General features: G+C 30.5%; 1 protein-coding gene across 1 annotated transcript; it reads left to right on the top strand.

The window, feature by feature from the left end:
• Positions 1 to 329: 329 nt before the first annotated feature.
• Positions 330 to 1,104, top strand: BDBG_02979 (uncharacterized protein; the record flags this gene model as incomplete). Its single annotated transcript, XM_031721042.1, has 2 exons — positions 330 to 424; positions 933 to 1,104. 2 exons carry the CDS (start codon positions 330 to 332, stop codon positions 1,102 to 1,104), a joined length of 267 nt encoding a protein of 88 aa, XP_031577444.1.
• Positions 1,105 to 2,645: the final 1,541 nt, after the last annotated feature.

Below are 2,645 nucleotides of genomic sequence, written 5' to 3'. Positions count from 1 at the left end.
GTATTTTTCTGCTGAAGGTAGGCCAGATTGAGAAGAACAGTACATGGGTGAGACTTGGTGATGATGTTTTGAAACATCAAAGATAGACAGGGTTTTCACAGAAGTTGCTTCTTAGATATCTTCACAATTACAGATCAGAGATCTTTCAAAATTGAGAAGATTGATGCATATGACTAGGTCTCTTCATCTTACAATTTGTATAGCCACTTGGCCCGGGGTTTTGATGTGATAGGGGTGAATGAGAGATAATCTCACACAGGAGTTTTGAACAATGTCTGGTTCACATTTGGCTGGATAACTCCACCACCACACGGGGTATGCGGTTGGCGATGGGGTCAGAATGCTCGTATGATCGAGGGCTCTTCGATGGATCTATCGGCGGGTTCTTATTCGAAAAATCGAGCGAGTTCGTAGTGGAGCGATTGTGAGAAAAATGGCTTCGAAGAATTTCTTATATTCACAAAGTAAAGGCATATGAAAAATATTATATATCTAGAACTCAGGTGACAGCTTCAATTTATAGAACTATGAGCTAACTTTCTTCATAATCTTATAAGACTTCATCTGTAAGAGATTTAGCTTCTTACTAGATCTTCATATAATAATATTTTTCAGACTCAGTCAGACTCTATCATCTTTCTTAAAACTTTTTATAATATACTTAGAGTTATAGTATCTCTTTTAAAACTCTTAAGTTCTTCTCAAGAATTCATAGACTTTCTCTCAGATATTCTGAATTCTCTCAGCCTGTTCACAGATATCACTACACTCTATAGTATACTCTCACAGGTTTATCAAGATTATTCATGAGTAAGTCTCAGTAAGCATCTCACAGAGAGTTTTACTTATACTAATATAATTTAAGTTGTTATATATGAACTCTGTGAGTAATAATCAATGCACTCAGTTTCAAAAAATGAGAATTTGAATAGATTAGGCGCAGGCATTGCTTATACTGAAGATAATATCAATTTTATTTCAGATTTCTGGAATTTAGGCTGTGAATCTAAAGTCTTTGATGCTGAACTATTTACAATAGTGAAAGCTTTCAAACTCATTGAGATAAAGTCTCATAAAAGAGAAAATAGTTTGAAAGAGATATGAATATTATCTGATAGTCAAGCTGCTCTAAAAAGACTTAGAAATAGTCAGATTCATAATAATCAAATGAATCTTGAACTGATTTTAAACTCTGTTTTAAAAATTCAAAAGAGAAGAATATCAAAACTGATAATTTATCTGCACTGAGTTCCTGCTTATATGAATATTCATGGCAATAAATTGACTGATTCAGCTGCAAAAAAGAGTTCAGAATTAAGCAGATCTATTCAAAAAATTATGTTCTGATCTTTTATAAAGAGAAAGATAAAAGAATCTTGTTTAGACAAGTGAAATGAAAGCTGACAGAAATAAAAGAAGAGTATACATTATTCTAGATATGAAATAAAACTCAAGTGGAAATCTTGTTCAATTAAATGTAAAAAGAAAATATTCTCATTTATAATACAGGTGAAACTAGAACATGGCTATTTCAAATCTTATATACAAAGATTTGATGATAGATTTGATTCAATAGAATGCTCATTCTGCAATGCAAGTGAGAATTCTGAGTATATTGTAATGCACTGTGTATTATACAATAGTCTCAGAGTCAGATTGAAAGAGAAGTATGATTTAAATTAATTAAATATAAGATTCTTATTCTCAACTGAGACAGGAATTAAATACTTAATAGACTTTCTATCAGAAACTCAAGCAGCTACAAGATAATGGCTAAATTCAGAAATATCTAAATATGAAGAGGAGGAAATTGATCAGATATAGTCTGTTAAAACAGCTATACACTATCTTGTAATAATTTATTTTATTACAGTCTCTCTTTACTTTACTTTTTCCTTTCTATTCTTTTCTATCTATCTACTTCATGTGTCTATCTTGAAGACTGTGTTCTCTTTTCTTTTGTCAGGATATTGTCAAATGAGTTCAAAGTATTAGAAGGTATTAAATTACTGCAATTTGTAAACAGTTTTTGTACTCTGAGCTGGAATTTTCTGATTTTGTATATCTGAAATTGATAAATGTATAATAGTTGACTTTATAGATATAGGAAAAATCCTGGGAACTAAAAGTTCTCAGGTAGATGTCATAGTCTCTGACTGCATACATCTATAATTGAAGAATAATAATAATAATAATGCACTCAGTTATTCTGATTGTAATTAATAAAGTATCACAGATATTGTTTTAATATACTTATCAGATATTCTATCTGATCATTTGTCTATTGATAAAAAGCTATACTTAGATCTTATAAGATCTTCAGTATAGTTATCAGATCAGATCAGTACTTCTCTATAAAGGTTAATTCTCTGTCTGAAATAATATTCATGAAATACTCATGCAACTGAATCATATTATAAATGAAGATATAAGTCAAATTCTTTGACCTTAAGTTCTTATAAGTGAGTATAAAGTGTGTTATCTTGATAAAGCAATCTATCATTACTAGCACACTGTCAAAGCAGGTATTATATATGTTCTTGCTTTCAGAGAGGCTTATAAGAGTGTTTATTTCTAGCTGTTATCAAGATTCTCATGAGATGAATAGAGAAGTAAGTTCTTCATATAATCTGAATCTCACTATC

The sequence above is a fragment of the Blastomyces gilchristii genome (assembly GCF_000003855.2).
Source record: "Blastomyces gilchristii SLH14081 genomic scaffold supercont1.4, whole genome shotgun sequence".
NCBI classification, from domain to species: domain Eukaryota; kingdom Fungi; phylum Ascomycota; class Eurotiomycetes; order Onygenales; family Ajellomycetaceae; genus Blastomyces; species Blastomyces gilchristii.
The sequence above is the reverse complement of the archived record's forward strand: the minus strand, read 5'-3'. Positions and strand labels throughout refer to the sequence as shown.